General features: G+C 42.0%; 2 protein-coding genes across 7 annotated transcripts in view; one reads left to right on the top strand and one right to left on the bottom strand.

Annotated features, from left to right (window-relative positions):
• The window catches only part of TXNL1 (thioredoxin like 1), a 29,117-nt gene extending 17,825 nt beyond the window's left edge, over nucleotides 1–11,292 (bottom strand). The window contains exons 1-3 of one of the 2 annotated variants that reach the window (XM_026715305.2): nucleotides 10,767–11,292; nucleotides 2,984–3,080; nucleotides 1,364–1,537 (exon numbers count right to left, since the gene is read on the bottom strand). In XM_026715305.2, coding sequence (XP_026571090.1) covers nucleotides 1,364–1,537; nucleotides 2,984–3,080; nucleotides 10,767–10,864 — 369 coding nt within the window. In that variant the 5' untranslated portion in view covers nucleotides 10,865–11,292. The remainder of the gene's footprint in view (nucleotides 1–1,363; nucleotides 1,538–2,983; nucleotides 3,081–10,766) is intronic. The other variant, XM_087927449.1, reaches the window with a different exon arrangement.
• WDR7 (WD repeat domain 7) overlaps nucleotides 11,166–17,424 on the top strand; it is a 247,568-nt gene continuing 241,309 nt past the window's right edge. For 3 of the 5 annotated variants that reach the window (XM_026715277.2, XM_087927447.1, XM_087927446.1), the window contains exon 1: nucleotides 13,348–13,516. The gene's annotated coding sequence lies outside the window, so the exon portion shown is untranslated. Of the gene's footprint in view, nucleotides 11,239–13,241; nucleotides 13,517–17,424 lie in introns of those variants that run through there. The other 2 variants (XM_087927448.1, XM_026715294.2) reach the window with 2 other exon arrangements.

Below are 17,424 nucleotides of genomic sequence, written 5' to 3'. Positions count from 1 at the left end.
ACTTGAGACAACTGGCATTTGGAAGGAAAGAATGATAGAGCTTTCAAATGTCCCTTGATACCAAAACTCTTTAAAAATAAATAAATAAAAGCAAAACAGATATATATAAAAAACCAAGAATCCCAATGAGGATTCTAGCTCATGCTTTGCTTCTATAACAAAGGTAGTTCTTGACTTGCAATAGTTCATTTAATGACTGTTCGAAGTCACAACGGCACTGAAAAAAGTGACATAGGACCGTTTCAGCATCCCCATGGTCACGTGATTCGGAGGCTTGACAGCTGACTCACGTTTATGAGGGTTTGCAGTGTCCTGAGGTCATGTGATTCCCCCATGGTTACCTTCTGATGAGCAAAGTCAATGGGGAAACCAGATTCACTTAAGAACGGTGTTACTAATTTAACAGCTGCGCGGATTCACTTAATAAATGCGGCAAGAAAAGTTGTAAAAGGAGGCAGAACTCACTGAACAAATTTCTCACTTCTCAACGTAAATTTTGAGCTCGATTGTGCTCACAACTTGAGGACGACCTGTATGGCTTTGCTCCTACATTATTTTAAATTTTGCTATTAAATAGTTTTAATGTCAAGGATTATAAAAATGAGGTCCAGGTGCCAACATTCTTCTGCCTACTTTGTATTGTGAGATAAGTTAATAAATAAATAATATTCCCATTCGCCTGAATCCATGGAAACTTTAAACTTCTTCCAGTATCATTTGTAACTATTACAAATCATAATGATGGCAAAAGATGCTGAGTTGGGTGCCTCAAAAAGAACCACATTCTCAAAAGACAGTTCACTAGAAATAATTTCCTCTTTGGATTTTCAACAGAATTAAAAAGGGAGTGCTAACTGCTTTCAGGATGCCTACCCAAGCAAGATGCTTCAAGAGGACTGTGCCCCAAATTTAACAAAAAATAAACAAAATTCCCCCCCCCAAAAGAACCACCTATAAATATTTAAGGGTTGAGGCTACCAAACAGATTTCAGGGTGAATGGATCTTTCACAAGAATTTCAGTAGATCCAGACTCCCAATAACATTATTACAGATCAATTTTGCAGGTCATAAAAACAAAGGTTGTATATTCAAGTGAAAATCACTGAAAGAAATAACTAGCAAAGAATGGCATACAGATCAGGCCTTTAGATAGAGGGAGAACGGATGGAGGGAGGGAAAGGGATTGTGATTGAAAATGTTCTAATATTCTGAAACCTCAGAAACCTTTGAAGCTGGAAAAACAGCATTCGTTTATCTGCAAACGTTGCCGCCCCCCCCCCTCCCCCCCCCGAAAGAAACATTCTTGGTACGTGGTGTACCATATTAGCCGATTAAAATAATGATCAAGTAAGATGCACATACGTATCCCTTTGGAATATCGGCATCGTCATTGATTCCAGGATCATTTTCTAGGTGCTGTTTGATTTTATCTTCTAATCCCACCGCATCTGCACCTTGATACTGATCAATTCGCACTTTGTTCCGGAAGAAAAGAAATGTTGGAGTTGCTGATATATTGTTAGTGGCAGCTGTCCCCTAACATTGAGAAAAACCAGTAATTAGCACGGCATAGAAACATTTTAAAAGGCAGCTGGAGGATGGGGGATGGGATGGGCAGCTTGGCTCAGCTGCAGCTGGTGTATCAATTGTGACCCTACCTGCAGCGGGAGGCCCCTTGCCACACTCATTTGCACACTTATTACTCTCTTGGATCAGTGCAATGTGCTCCGTAAGGAGCACTTGGAAACGGTAATTGGTACAAAATAAACTGGCTGGCGCATTAGCAATTCAAAGTGTTTTTTTGTTTTATAAGTTATCAAGATGGCAAAGATATCTAATACTCTTCCTTCCTCCTATTCTCCCCACAAAACAAGGTGAGAGAGCGAGACTGGCTTAAGGTTACCAAGCCAACTTTCATGCCTACGGTGGGACTAGAACTCAGGCCTCCTGGTTTCTAGCCTGGTGCTTAAGTGCTCGAGCAAAGTGGCTTCTTATAGCACTTATCTCACAGTTGCTGCACTGGTTACCAATTAGTTTCCATGTTTCCAGATACAGTTCAAAGTGCTGACTTTAATCTATACAGCCCAATATGGCCTGACATTGAGGAACTTAGCAATAGCAATAGCCCTGAGATTTATACACCACTCCATATTGCTTTACAACATTCTGAGCAGTTTACAAATGTCAGCACATTGCAATCCTCAATTAGCAACCTCGGAAGGATGGAAGAGCTGAGTCAACCTTGAGCCAGTCAGGATCGAACTTGCAGTGGGCAGTTAGCCTGCAATACTGCATTTTAACTGTTGAGCCAGCAGGGCTCCTAACAGGAAATTAACACAGACAGACTCGCCTAACTTGTGCTGCGCACATGCTACCAGCATCTGTTGATAGTCCCCAGAAAGGTGGGGTGGTTTAGGATCACTAGCAAAATTTTGTGGTTGCAATACCCATGTTAGGAAATTGCTTCTTTCTGGAATATAATGTAATTCCATTATTTGGACACAGTATTCTACTGCAGAAGTTAAAAGACCAGCTACATTGATTTCTGACTGTTGTGGTTCTCAAATATGATTAACTAATTACTCTTAACTGGGTTTTGTCAAGTTGGCCTATTTAAACATAACTAAGCGATTCCACACCACAGTTAACGAATTAGCTAAAGCAAAGACAAAATTAGTATAAATAGTATAAATAGAAAAAGAACAGGTCTTTGCAAGCTTATTATGGCAGCAAGGATGAGTTAGACAATTTATTGTAGATATTTTACCGAAGAATGCATGGATGGTTGGATAGTTAATATATTTTAAGAGTTTTATCAATAATAAGCCATGATTGACTTCCTGATATACAAATCTATAGTCTTCCATTATGGTAATTATGTTTATTGAAGTCAGTTAGTTCCTAAATGAAATTTGCCATTTCTAAATCTGTGAGAGTTATTCATTCACAATCAGCCAAATATGCATACATAGCACTACATACCTGGCACTGATGTACATCAACTTCCAAAAATGTTGCTTGGGGATATTTATTGCTCAAAGCATTGAAAGCAGGAGCTACCCTCAAACAAGGACCACATCTGCCAAGAAAAAAAGAAAGGAAAACACACAACTGAACAACACAGTTTGCCATTTAGGTAGCTACAGTCATCCTAGAGATTCAGTTGATAATACAAACTGGAACAAAGAATAAATGAAGATGATGATTGGTACTGGAAAAAGCATTTCTCCACTGCCATGTATATAAAGCTGAAAAAAAATATCTAGAGGCAACATCAAGCTCAGTTGAAGAAAAATAGAATATACAGTTTCCTACCTTCTCCGACTACCATTTTATTACAGTTGATGCCAAGCCAAGTGGTGGGCCATAACCTGTGAAGGTTATGACACTTAACTGTGGTAATTTACTTCACAACTGTGGCAAAAAAAGGGTTATAAAATGGGGCAAAAGACACGTAAGTACAGGACCACCTGTATATTTATAGCTATACTTATTTTTATCAGAATAAAACTGGCAGTGAAAAATAAGATGGCAAATCTCAGTTAAGTTAGACATTTAAAAAGGAAAGAATGCTCAATAATAATATATTTAGTCATTTACTGTAAGCAGAGATAGTCCTCGACTTACAACAGTTCATGTAGTGGCCGTTGAAAGTCACAAAAGCACTGAAAAAAATGAATTATGACATTTTTCACAGTTACGAACTTTGCAGCATTCCCCATGATCATGTGATCAAAATTCAGATGTTTGACAACTGGTTCATACTTACGACCATTGCTGTGTCCCAAGGTCATGTGATCCCCTTTCGTGACCTTCTGACAAGCAAAGTCAATGGGGAAGCCAGATTCACTTAACAACCAGGTTACTAAGTTAACAACTGCAGTGATTCACTTAACAAATGAGGCAAGAAAGGTTGTAAGATGGGGCAAAATTCACTTAACAAATGTCTCACTTAACAACAGAAGTTTTGGGCTCAATGATGGTCGTAAGTCAAGGACTACCTATATTTGAACAAGTTAACTAAAGGAAAAAAACGAAGCTAGATTTTAAACTAATAGAATCTGTAGAGTGCACAAAGGCAACGGAATACAAAAACAAAGATTTGTTTTAAATATGGTTCTATTGTAGAACAGGGAGCAGTTTCTCACTCCAAATAATGCAGAATAGCAAGTATGACAAGTCTAGTCTCTCTACTCTACAACAGACCACAAGAAAAGTCAACCCTTCAGATGCATCAATTATCTTCTCCTGCTGCAATTACTCAATGTGTGTCTGGTCTGTAACAGAATAATTCACAGACTATAACAAAGGAACAAAGAATACAGGTAGTCCTTGATTTACAAATATCCGTTTAGCGACTGTTTAAAGTTACAATGGCACTGAAAAAATGACTTATGTCTGGTCTTCACACTTATGACCATTGCAGCATTCCTACTTAAGAGTGATGGTCACGACAATATATATTTAATAGTTCATATAATCACAGCTGCAAGATTGGCTTACGCACAACAATGGAAAGGTAAAGAAACTCCAAACAAAAGTATAAATAATTAGGAAAATTTGGCTGTGCGCAGAAATGGACAAATTGACTAAGGAATTAAAAAATAAGGATGAATTGGACTATTATAAAATATGGAATAAGTTGGTTAGATAAGAGGAGGATCAAGGCAATAAGAAATGATTTAATGTGTGTGTGTGTGTGTATGTATATGTATATGTATGTATGTGTGTGTGGGTGTGTATAATATATAATATATAAAATGTAAACATGTATTATTATTATGATTATTTTATATGTGATTTAGCAATGTAAGACAAAGATGTGGGTTAGGAGGATTGTACCATGTTCAATGTTTTTAATGTATTTTTTGTTTTTGTTTGGGTTTAATAAAAATTAAAATTAAAAAGAGTGATTGTCACTTTCCTCAATAAACAAATGAACAAGTACACTATAGTGTTTTTGGCTCATTTGTTCATTTGGAATCTCTTTATCTAATTTTAGGATCTGTGTGGAGAACAGATCCTGTTGTAGACAACATTTATGCAAAAATATTGGAAACTCAAAAGCGTTCACAAACTTTTAAGCACTAATGTACCCCTAATTGTACCTCTCAACTTTAACCTCATTGATTCAGTCTACATAACCTTACAGTGATGATCTATAAACTATGCTTTATCATGCAACAGAAAATAAACTGGACTCATTGCTTGGCTTTATTTTTCATTTTCTTCCTATCCCAAGATTCATATTATCAAACTTTCCACTAGTGAATTAGTAGTCTCTTGACACACTTCCTAGGATATTTTCTTTCCTGCATAGTTCAAAATGGGCATTCACCGTTGCCTTTACTTACTTTATACAAAGTACAGATAGTCCTTGACTTACATTTCATTTAGTGACCATTTAAAGTTATAACAGCCCTGAAAAAAGTGACTTGGGAACATTTTTCAGTTACAGCCTTTGTAACATCCCCATGATCATGTCACCAAAATTCAGATGCTTGGCAACTGGTTCATATTATAAGCTTTGGAAACCTTATTCAACACTGCCACATAGATTGAGAAAGTGGGAGGGTGGTGATTTTTATTGAGTAGCTCTTAGTAGACAAAATAGAATTCTTTTGTTAGTTCAAGGTCAAAGAGTATGGCGCAGGAAAAACTTACTTTGGGATTGGTTCATGTGATGTGATGATGAGGAAAAAGGGGATGGTTTGTAGTTTGGGACATTGTGGGAAATCCAGGAAACTTTTAGTTCCGAGATTCCACAGATGTGCCAGGTGTTATTCTAATATAGGTACTTTTGAGATTATGCCTGTCTCGGAGTTACTGATTGGAATGGAGGTTTCATGGAATGCCGACACATATTTATGTCCATTGCTGTGTCCCAAGGTCACTTTTTGCAACCTTCTGACAAGCAAAGTCAATGGGGAAGCCAGATTCACTTAACAACCGGGTTACTAACTTATCAACTGCAGTTGTTTCACTTAATAACTGTGGTAAGAAAGGTTGTAACATGGGGCAAAGTTCACTGAACAAATATCTCACTTCACAGAAATTTTTGGCTCAATTGTGGTCATAAATCGAAGACTACCTGTATCTGCCTAGTATCTAATTAATTCTTCACCTTCCTCACTTCTTGGGCCTCTGGCCTTTCCGTCTTATTCATTGCTCACCTTTCCTTCTATTTTGTAAGGTTCTTTCTGTCTTAAGCTTCTCTATGTCCCAGGACATGTTTCTACGTAGGTATCCTCAAGTCTTTCCTCCCTTTATAGAATCCTCAAGTCTTCCCTTCCCTTATAGAAGCTGAATTGCAATTCACTTCCTTGAGTACACAGTCCAAGAACCTATTGTGAAATTGATCAGGGTCAAGGAACAGGCAGGTGCCTTCCAGATGTTGCGGATAACATCTCTAAAATCCAACCACACAGCCAATGTTTTAAAATTCTGGGCATTTCATCAAAAATACTTGTCAGAAACCAAATTATCAACCCCTCCCCTCCAAGTCTATGATTCTGTATCCAGCAGCAGCCAACTGCATTTTAATTTACGCTGCCCACATCTTGTCTTTCATCCATGGAATTTAAAGAATGATCTATTGGGTTTCTTAGGCAGGCCACAAAAAATGCAATAATGTTACTAGCTCCTACTCGCTTATTTTCAGCCACCGCTTTTCAAAGAACCCCACCCCATCCAAACAGAAATTTACTGAGATGTTGGGGCCAAAATCCAACAGCACAATTTCCTCCAACACAAATTTATCCTAATCTCTTCCAAAAACGCTTTCAGCCAGCACCACACTTTTAAATGATGACAGCAGAGATTGTTATTAATCAGTTATACCGGAAATATAAGATATAAAGTTATCTCCAAGTTCAACTGAACTGCGGCCAAAGCATTCACTGGTGGTTCACCAAGTTTGTGAGAAAACCTTGGCAGTGCCTAATAATACCAGAAAAAAAGGCATGGCCGGATGTGTTCATTGATACCATTTAGGCTAATATCTCTTTCCAGAATTGTAAAGTAGCTGGGTGTGGCTTGGTGGGCATGGCAGGGGAAGAATACTGCAAATCTCCATTCCCACCCCACTCCAGGGAGAAGGTTACTGCAAATCCCCATTCCCTCCCCACCCCACTAACCTGCTTTCCAGCTCCATTCTCCTGTGCAGGGCAACAAAAGAAGACCGAGCCAATCAGCTGGGACTCGGGAGGCAGAGAATGGACGGGGCGGGGCTAGTCAGAGGTGGTATTGTCCGGTTCTCTGAACTACTCAAAATTTCTGCTACCAGTTCTCTAGAACTGGTCAGATCCTGCTGAATACCACCTTTGCCACAAACTAAGTCTTAGTTAAGACTATCAAAGACTGACTTATAGGAAAGAATGTTACTGGTAAACTGTCTGATGGCTTTAATGTTCCATCCTAAGAGATTTAGTTAGCCTGAGTTGTGCTTTTAGCACAACTAAACACATAATGATTGTGTTGCAACTTCTGGCTTGGTTTGGAAGTGAACTCCCCAGTTTGTACAACATCCATAATTGGCCATTCTGTGTCAAGATGGCCGAGATTAGCTATCCAATGCAAAGGTTTTAAATTGCCGTATTTTGTCTTCTGATCTGATTCTGAAATAGAAGAGGAAGCCCCTATAAGAAGCCTACATTGGAGGCCAGCACATAGAACTAAGCCCAGAGCAGCAATCATGTTTGACAGCTTTATAAGAGTCAGCTTTCTATATATTAGGATCTCTAGTATTTCTGGGGTAGGAGTCACTTCCTTTCTTCTGTGTTAATGGTGACTCCAAATATAAGACTTACATAATAATCGGGTAGATTCAAAAAAGGAGACAAAAAAAGTTGGAGGTTGATAAGTAGATATAACCATTTCCTTTGAGTTCCTAGATGGGCCCTAAGAGGAGTTGTTAGCTCATTGGGTGCTGATGTCAGACAAAAAGGTAAGCTTTGAATTGAAATTGAATGCTCCTGTATGTAAACCAGAGGATTGGATCCTGACTGGGACATGAGCAGGCAAAATTAACTACAAGGTCATCCAGCATAATGATTTCAATTAATTGACTGTAATATTTTTCTTAAAAAGGCCTGCTATCTATTGAAACTATTCTGAGATCCAAAGATCAAAACAGCTCTGTTATCTCTACTTTATTTAGGCACCATAAACGAGAACAATAATTGCAAGTTTATGCATTCTGTTATGCTTGAGTCCCATAAATGCTTTATTTACATTTCATTCTAAGATGAATTTTAAGAGATGGCATAAACCTGCCTCTTTTCTGAGATCTACATTCCTGCAAAGCCAACTCATCAGCAACCATCTGCTCTGGAAAGTATATTTTCCACTGTGGCAAAATGTCTACTGCTTCAGGTCATACTGAAGGAAATTTACTTCAGTATTTTTACCTGCTCTGCCTGGTTACTGTCTGGATGTTTCAACTATTGAGCTTGGGAGCCCCAATGTATGCTTCCTTCCTTCCTGTTTGGAAAAAGATAGGGGTTTTGACTTTGTTATTAAAAGAGGAGTCAGTGCTTTCTTTCCTTCTTCCTGGGTGCTATAGATAAGATTTCTAGTCCAGTCTGATTACTTCTCTGAACAGCTTTTCTTTAAAAAAAAAAGTCTCTGATCAGAAGAGGAGGATAGCTGGAAAATATTTTCCAAGCATTCCTAGCCTGTGGACAGATCAGAGAAATAGAGAACCTTCTCCATTGCAATACTGAAAATAAAAATGAAGTTGCAGTGTTTTTTCAATCCTTTGGAGTTCTTGCCTCCAAATAGGCAGATGACGGAAGTCAATCAGAGCCCCATGGATGGGCTTTTGGGAGTAAAATGGAAAATGTTCTACAAAGAGGTACGGTCTCCTCTTATCACATTATTTAGCTCTGGGAAAAGCATAATGGGATTCCCTATGCCCTGCATAGAAATCAGGACCAGCCCAAACAACTGAGGCCTGGGCTGCTATGTCAGCTCATACCACTCCAGGACTTTTCTTGCAGCTGTTTTTCTCCAACTCATCTCCACATTCAGCAATCTTTGGTTCCTCTACCATCATTCTCTTGGTGGGGAAAAAGGAGATTTAGTTTATTTTTCCCGAGGCTTTGGGAAGTTGGGTGCTGTCATTTTTTTTTCTGCTCTCTCTCCTGGAATCTCTTCTGCCAAGTTGCCTATTTGCTTTGGTAGTGACCAATTCATAACTGGCTTCCGTTGTCTGGCTAGCTGACTGGGCTTTATCTCCTAGTGCTCACACTCCCCAAGATTATGAGTGTCCTTTGCATCTGCTAAAAAGTCACCAAAGTTGACGTCACCAGAAGCCTAGCCTGCTGAGAAGCATAGTTTTCAGCACTGCTGTATTGTGGAAAGGCTCAAAGCCCCTATGCTTTATTCTGCCACATATGAAAGTCCAATTTTGATTCTACCCCCATCTCCTTGCATGCTTTCCTGTATTAAGATACTGCCTCCTGCAAAGACATTGATCAGTGGGTAGTATGGCTGACAGAAGGCCCTTTCCCAACAGAATGGGGAGTACCAGTTAATATCTTTCACTCAGAGTTCCAAAGATGGAGCAGACAAAAGCCATTTCTTTCTCTAGAAAGCAGAAGAGAAAAGGAGGGAACGTCCTTCTTGGACAGAAATAAAGCTTAAACCAGTGTTTCTCAACCTTGAGTTTAAGGATGTGACTGGCTGGAGAATTCTGGGAATTGAAGTCCACGTATCTTCAAGCTGACAAGTTTGAGAAACACTGGCTTAAGCCTTACTTTCCAAGGAGAAGTTGCAAAGAGAGGGGGGTTTCCACCTTACCGATTTTCATTCTACAATTCTTTCAGACTTTTGCACTTTATTGAACCAATCCTCGCCCCACACATGGTATTATGACTCCAGTCTCGGTTTGAATGCTAATCAGTTGAAGAGGAGACTGGACTCAAATTGTATAGGTTCTCCTGCCTGTGTGTATGTGTGTGTGTGTGATTGGACTAGAATTGAATAGAATAAATTTATTGTCACTTTGAATGTAATTAGCCCACGTTAAAAATGAAATTTTGTTGCATACCGCTTTTAAAGGGTCACCACCTCCAGCATACACTACATCAAGGGTCTTCAAACTTGAACAGTTTAAGACTTGTGGACTTCAATTCCCAGAATTCCTCCTCCAGTCATGTTTGCTGAGGAATTCTGGGAGTTGAAGTCCACAAGTCTTAAACTTGCCAAGTTTGAAGACTTGTGGACTTCAACTCCCAGAATTCCTGAGTTAACATGACTGGAGGAGGAATTCTGGGAATTGAAGTCCACAACTCTTAAAGCTGTCAAGTTTGAAGACCCCTTTGCTACATAAACATAAGATAACTAAAATAAATACAAAATTATGTATATACCCACATATATTATATATGACACAGAGAAACAACCCCAAAGAGCTCCAAGGTCCCTTCCAACTCTATTTCGATTCTGGCTTAGTTTGACTTTATTCATACTGGAGTCACACATTTTGCAGCGAACGGTCCCCCCTCCCTCCAAATGATACTCCGGCTATTCCTCGATGGTTCCTCGCTACCCAGAGAGGATTCCACAACCCATAAGACACCGCCTCAACACACGCACACGTACGCCGCCCCGAAAAAGCCACCTCCTTCCACTGCGACCCGCGGCGCTTGCAAGGCCGCTCGTGCGAACCCTTCGACGCTGGTCTGCTGCTCCGTGTAAGGGAGGGAAAACCCCTCGCGGAGAGAGACCCCGAAAGGGCGGCGAATGGGGCTCCTTCACTCACCCTCTCATGGTGAACTTGGCCACCGCCAGCCGGCAGCCGGCGGCGCTCAGTTCGCTCTGGAAGTCGGCGTCGTTAGCGATCACCTTCACCCCGACCATCCCGGCAGCGACGGTCACGGGCGGCGGCGGGAGGGAGGCTAAACGGCAGGAAAAGCGCCGGCAATTCGTTGCCCGGTATCTGCACAGTCACGGCGGGAAGGAGGAGGAAGAGGAGGAAGACGCACGCCCAGCATGCACCACAGCATCTTTTTGCGCAGGCGCGCGCAGCTCGGCCCCTTTCCCCGCTCCTTCCTTCATTAACCTTTCCCCGAGCGAGTCATTCAGGCTCAAGGGATAGAGTGGTGAAGGGAGGGCGGGGGGGAGAGGGAAAAGATTGGGCAGAGCCGACTTCCGGTAAGCGTGAAGGAAAAAAAAAAAGAACGGAGGCGATTGGGCGCAGAACGGCGCCGGTCTAAGCGTGGTGCCTCTCTATGGTGAGCTGCTTGTAAGAAGTTGGGGGTGAGGAAGATGGAGAGCGGAAGGCCTCCTTGTTTTCAGGCGGAAGTCGACTTCATCAAGGGCTGGGGCCTTTTAGGTTCTGGAAAGGAGCAAGGTTGCCATCTTGGTTGAGGGCATGCGATGTATGAATTAGAACAAGGGTCTTCAAACTTGGTTAAGTTTAAGACTCGTGGACTTCAACTCCCAGAATTCCTGTGGCAACATGACTGAAGGAGGAATTCTGGGAGTTGAAGTCCACAACTCTTAAAGCTGTCAAGTTTGAAGACCCCTGAATTAGAAATACAGGTCTTTTGGTGAGATTCCGTAGTGTGTGTGTGTGTGTGTATGTATGTATGTATGTATGTATGTATGTATATATATATATAGAGAGAGAGAGGGGAGGGGTAGAGGGTGAGGCTTAAACCTTTGTGGTATGCTAATTTGCTTTTATTAGGATCCTTTTACATCTGGGAACATTTGCCAGAGAAAATTAAATAGCATCAGTAAAGGTGGTGCTTTTACTATTGTATATGTTGTTTTACGCAATTCGTTACTTAATACTGTGATTAGCTCTTGGAGCATATCAAAATTCAAACTGTAAACTACAGAAGAATGACAGAAATGCCATAATTATGGCATTCATTACTTGAATCTCAGCTTCAGTGAAACAGTGGAAATTTAATTCAATGTATATGGCTGTCTAGCTTGAAACCATGACTTTGAGCAGATAGCAACAGTTAAAATATGTACAGCATAATCAGTGCAGCCAAGCTAAAATCTTTATCTTTATCTCACAGGTTCTTTTTTCAAGAGACAACTGGACATTCTGGTTTTTCTTTGGAAATGTTTTGCTTCTCATCCAAGAAGCTTCTTCACTGTCTGGAAGGAGTCCTTCCATTCCCCACCATCCAATCAGAGCTGAAGAAGCTTCTTGGATGAGAAGTGAAACGTCTTCAAAGAAAAAAACCAGAAAAGTCCAGTTGCCTCTTGAAAAAAGCATCTTTGGGACAACCATGACCTGGATGCCTGAGAATCTCCATAGACACCTATTTTTGTCTCCATCTTTACAATTTATATTGTTTTATTTGCTTCCAAGTATTCTTGATGAATGCATTTTATTTTTTCTTATGTACACTGAGAGCATATGCACCAAAAACAAATTCCTTGTGTGTCCAATCACACTTGGATAATAAAGAATTCTATTCTGTTCTGTTCTTGTTCTTGTTCTGTTCCTGTCCTGTCCTGTCCTGTCCTATCCTATCCTATCCTATCCCTTTTGCACCGGTTTGTGGAATCTGAGAATCAGCTTGATATCAGCAAGCATTAAATTGCTGGAACCCAAATTATCCTCCCAGGAATCCCTCCCAGACGTGCTCCCTTACATGTCTCATCTCCCGCCCCATGAACATTTCAGTCTAGCACTGACGATGCTACCTAGCTGGGTACAACAAAGACTATTACAAAGTCTGCACTACTACTACTACTGTTAATCTTCTCATTACTCCTTATCACCCATCCCCTCCCACAGTTACTGTATGACTGTAACTTTGCTGCTTGTATACTTACGATTTATATTGTTTCATAGTATGATTTGATTGCTTATTGTACCCTATGACCATCATTAAGTATAGTACCTGATGATTCTCGACTATTGACGAATGTATCTTCTTTTATGTATACTGAGAGTATTTACACCAAGACAAATTCCTTGTGTGTCCAATCACACTTGGCCAATAGAAGAATTCTATTCTATTCTATTCTATTCTATTCTATTCTATTCTATTCTAACGAAACGTCTGCAAAAACAAAAAAACCCAAGCAAGCTCAGAAAGCACCAAGGATCTCTCCCCCCTCAGTTAACCCTGAGCTACAAATAATCTCCTTTATCGATATATTTCACTCTGCTCCCTCCCTCAACCCGCGCTCGCTTTCCCCCCTCCCCACCCTACGGAAGGCGAGGCATCGATGCGACGATGCATCATCACGGACCCCCCACCCCACCCTCCTCTTTCCATCACGCCTCCCCGTCTCCATGGCTACCAGCCTCTCGCGGGCCAGAAGGCGGCTGCCGCCAAGCACCCCGCCTTTTGCGACACTTGCGGCAGCCGTGGTGGCCGCGGCCAGTCCCGTCAGCTGATTTCCAGCGGCGGCTGCGTTGAGCCCCGGCGGAGGGGCGAGCAGGAAGCGGAGCCGGCGAGGGCGGTCGCGGAGGCTCAAGGCGACCTTCTTGCAGCAGGAGGAGACGCGGGAGGGTGCTCCCCGCGGACGAAGCAGGTAGTAGTCCGTGTGGGGTGTGTGTGTGTGTGTATATGTGTGTGTAGCAGCCCGACTCCCGTTTAAGGCTGCGTTAAGGTTGCCATTCGGGAAGAAGATAACCGTCTGCAGCCTCCAGGCTCCCTCTGTGACTTATGGTTTGCTTCATCTTTTCGTTTCCATTGCTGACAGCAGGATCCCGGGGCTTCCTCCGCCCCGCTTTTTCTCCTTCACCCCCTCGTTTGATTCTCTCCCCCCCCCCCATTTCAGAAGCGGGAATTTGTGTGTGTCTGTGTGTCTTTACAACCTGGAAGGATTTATAAGCACCGCTTCAACAACACTACTACCCCTTATCCCCTTCTATCTCCTCTCTCAAGTGTCGTTTTGATGCTGTTTTTTTTTTTTAGGATTATTTTCAGGGTGAGTTCATGCGAGTTGCCTTATCTGGGAAGCAAGATGTCATTTTCTGGAGAAATCCACTCATTTGGCCTCCCACCACTCCGGGTGCTTCGAGACAGCCTTCTCTCTCTCTCTCTCTCTCTCTCTCTCCCTCTTCCTCTCCCTCTCTCTCTCTCTGGATCTCTTCAAGCAGGTTTCCTACCGCCTCCCTTGGATCGATCGATGGATCGATTATGTGCCATCAAGTCAGTTTCACCTCCCACCGACCACAGAGATGCATTTCCTCCATGAGGATTTTGCCCCCCCCCCTCCTCAGCTGGTCTTCCAGAATTGCACCCATTAACTGCCATAATTCGGTTCATTTGCTCTGCTGCTTTTCTTTCCTTTCACTTTTCCCCATCATAAGATCCTTTTCCAGAGAACTGGGTCTTTGCATAAAGTGTCAGAGATGGGATAATGTGAGCTTGCTCATTTGTGTCCTGAATGAGGACTTTGGGCGGTTTCTGACTATCCTTGAGATAAGAGAAGAGAAGAGAATTATATATAAGAAAAAATATTTATATTTATTAACGCAAACACACATATTATATATATAGAGAGAAAGATAGATAGATAGATAGATAGATAGATAGATAGATAGATAGATAGATAGATAGATAGATAGATAGTTGTTGTTAGTTGCGAAGTCGTGTCCGACCCATTGTGACCCCATGGACAAGGTTCCTCCAGGCCTCCTTGTCAGTGGTGGGATTCAAGTATTTTTACCACCGGTTCGGTGGGCATGGCTTGGTGGGCACGCTTTGTGTGCATGCACACACTTTGTGTGTGCGCATGCGCCAAACGCGCACTTTGCGCAGGCACAGAGGCATTTGCGCAGGTGCAGAGACGTTCTAACTCACCTCCTGCAAGCCTGCACGATCCCGGTCGCTTCAGCAGCTGCCGCGTGGCACTCTTCTGTGCCGTGCAAAGCAGCTGTGGTTCAAATTCAGCAGATAAAAGTGAGTATGGGAGCCTGGGCAGGCGAGTGGATCCAACAGCAGAGCAGCGGAGAGAACTGGTTCGGTCTCCGCTGCTCACTGTTTGGCAGAACCGGGCTCGGCAGAACCTGGCTGAACTGGAAGAATACCACCACTGCTTCCTGTCCTCTACCATCCCCCTGGAGTCCATTTAAGCTCATGCCTGCTGCTTCAGTGACTCCATCCAGCCACCACATTCTCTGTTGTCCCCTTCTTCTATTGCCATCAATCGTTCCCAACATTAGGCTCTTTTCCAGTGAGTCCTTCCTTCTCATTAGGTGGCCAAAAGTATTTGAGTTTCATCTTCAGGATCTGAACGCTTCTAAAGAGCAGTCAGGGTTGTTCTCTGGGATTGACCGGTTTGATTGCCTTGCAGTCCAAGGGACTTGCAGGAATCTTCTCCAGCACCCTTTTAAATATATGTCTATGTCTATGTCTATGTCTGTCTGTCTGTCTGTCTGTCTATTTATTTGTCTATCTATCTCTCTGTCCTGCCCTGCCCTGCCCTGCCCTGCTCTTGATGGGACACCATTACTTCCCAATTTATACCAAGTCTGCCTCTCCATCCCTCTGATATTCTTCACCCTGTTTGAATGTCATCCTTTTCAGTAACCAGATCTATTCATATGCAACCTTGTTTTCCTGGCAAGGAGATCCCCATTTTGTCTACTTACCATTAACTCATACTTATTTTGGCAGGTTTTCCTCCGCCCCAAAATGAGAACCCGTTTTTCCATTGTATTTTAGTAAGATGATCTATTTTCGCATCCATGAAACTGAAATGTACACATGGATCCATGCGCTTATTATAGTTCTCTTAAAACTCCTCACCCAAATCCAGAGACGAGCTTGGGGAACCATGAGAATTCTAGGAAAACATAAAATTCTTCCTTTTTGTTTTTATTTTTAAATAGTTACTTACTGCTTTGTATTGATTGCTTCAGATGGAAGGAAGCACTCTGGTGATCCCAGTGATGCATTTGCTGTTAGTGCACCGATGAATGTCTAGCATCATGTTGTTGTTGCAGTAAAACCATTGCTTTGAGGATGGAGGTGTTATCCATGTCAGTGGTTGTAGTTTTGCTGATTTCAATGGCAGATTCCTTATTGGAACCATATAACAAAAGATACCTTCTTCTACTTCCATTTGATGCGAGAGGGAGCTATCTCTTTTCTGCACATACTGTATTTGGATGGCTGATATTCTTTTTGGCCTGTACTATACTTGACTTTCCTTAGGGTACAGTACAGGGTTACACTGATACATAGAAACTATTATTCTCTTTTCCTTTCCAGCTTTTATTTCCTGCGTAACATTAGTCTCATTAGACTAATTTTGTTATGTGTACTTCACCCATGAACCATTCTGAAGAACTTTAGAGCAGTAGTGGCTAACCTTTTTGGGCTCCTGTGCCAAAAATTGTGCGCGCGTTAGTGTGCGCGCACTCGTGTGCCAGCACCCAGAACGTAATGCACACACACCCACACACTCCCCCTGTGCATGCATGCGCAATCTCCCCCTGCCACCCCCTTATCTGCACTGTGCCTCACAGCTGATTTTTGGGCTGGTTTGAGGCCTTTTTTGGCCTCCCAGAGGCTTGGAAAAAACCTCTACAAGGCTTTTCAGGACAAATAATATGCCCATTTCGTCACTTCCAGTATTACAGGAAGTGATGTAACAGGCCTATTCATCCTGAAAAGCCATGCAGAGGCTTTTTCCAAGCCTCTGGGAAGCCGGAAAAGGCCTGCAACCAGCAGAAAAATCAGCTGTGAGGTGCGCACATGTGCAGTGAGGTAAGTTTGCCTGCAGCTCGCGGCAACGAACAAACAACGAAAAGTCCAGTTGCCTTTTTAAAAAAAACCATTGGGAGAACCATGACCTGCATGACTAAGAATCTTCATAGACATCTAGAGCAATGGTTCTCAACCTGTGGTCCATAGACCCCTGGTGGGAGGGGCTCATCGCAGGAGGTACATGAAGGCTTGAAGAAATGTTATGATTTAAATCTTGAGTTAAGTCTTGGGGGTCTGTGGCCATCGTCCGTGGCCACAAAAGCTATTTAAAGGGGGTCCGTGGTAAAGTAAAGGTTGAGAACCACCGATCTAGAACAGTCTGTTTCCTTCCATGTCATGCTGTTGAGAGATTGTGGGGGACTAGATGGGCTTATTTTGTTTGGATCATTATGCCTGGAACTGATTGAATTTCTTGTGATTTGGGATTCCACCAGTGGAAACTGTTAGGCATTAGCATGCTCCAAAGGAAAATTAGGTTGGTTTAGAAATGGTGTTAAAAAGCTCTACTAGAGTTTATGGTTTGTTTTCACTAAGATCGGTTGAGGAAATCATAGTAGCGTGTATCATTATCATAAATCATGTTTTACAAACAATAATTGAAATCATACAGTGTTATCAGTTAAAACCAAATAAATCCAATTATGCACTAGTTTGCTCTAGTTGCTAATTGCTTCTTTTCCCCCCCTCATCCCTCTTTCAGATTATCTTCTTAGCACATGT

Source organism: Pseudonaja textilis, chromosome 2 (assembly GCF_049901715.1).
Source record: "Pseudonaja textilis isolate UNSWEBS1 chromosome 2, rPseTex1.2, whole genome shotgun sequence".
In the NCBI taxonomy this organism is placed as follows: domain Eukaryota; kingdom Metazoa; phylum Chordata; class Lepidosauria; order Squamata; family Elapidae; genus Pseudonaja; species Pseudonaja textilis.
This window is presented reverse-complemented; position numbering and strand designations above follow the sequence as displayed.